Source organism: Ceratosolen solmsi, unplaced genomic scaffold (genome assembly GCF_000503995.2).
Source record: "Ceratosolen solmsi marchali unplaced genomic scaffold, CerSol_1.0 scaffold48, whole genome shotgun sequence".
Classification (NCBI taxonomy): domain Eukaryota; kingdom Metazoa; phylum Arthropoda; class Insecta; order Hymenoptera; family Agaonidae; genus Ceratosolen; species Ceratosolen solmsi.
In genome coordinates, this window is record NW_011948440.1 from 315,806 (window position 1) to 316,418 (window position 613).

The 613-nt window shown below is 60.8% G+C and overlaps 1 protein-coding gene across 1 annotated transcript in view; it reads left to right on the forward strand.

The window, feature by feature from the left end:
• aop (ETS variant transcription factor anterior open) overlaps positions 1-518 on the forward strand; it is a 23,464-nt gene extending 22,946 nt beyond the window's left edge. The window contains exon 5 of the mRNA XM_011503830.1: positions 173-518. Coding sequence (XP_011502132.1) covers positions 173-518 — 346 coding nt within the window. The remainder of the gene's footprint in view (positions 1-172) is intronic.
• The last annotated feature ends 95 nt before the right edge of the window (positions 519-613 follow it).

Sequence of the window (613 nt, forward strand, 5' to 3'; positions counted from 1 at the left end):
ACCCCTCGCCGCTGATCGCCGCTGATCGCTAATTGACTTTCGCGAAAAACGGGGCAGGGCCTGACGGAAGGGCGATTCGCGCGGTCCTCTGTATAAATAGCGCGGGTAAAGGGAGGGGGCGGGTAGAGGGAAGAGGCGCGATTTGACTAACGCGTGTTCGTTCCTCTTGTAGATTTCTGCGCAACCCGACGGAGCTCAAGAACATCAAGAATATATCTCTGCTGCGCCAGCAGATGCGAATAAAGTCCGAGCCCGAGGAGGAGGGCTCGCTCTCGGGGGGCAGCGGCCTGGAACCGGAGATCGACATGCCGACGGACCTCTCCATGTCGAGTATGAACCCGCCCTCGGGTGAGCAGCAACAGCAGCAGCAGCCACAACAGCATCACCACCACCACCACCATCAGCCACCGCCGCCCCATCCTCAGCCACTCTCTCTCCACGACCCACCGGCCAAGTACAGGAGCCACGCATATAGTCTCGTAAAGACCAACCAGGAACATCCGGAGGAGAGGAAGTGACGCGCCGTCTGAAGAGAGCGTAATCGAGGCCGGATGAAGCGGCGTGATCCGAGGCCGGAGCTACGTGTGCGGCGGACCTCGCCTGGAGACGCAAC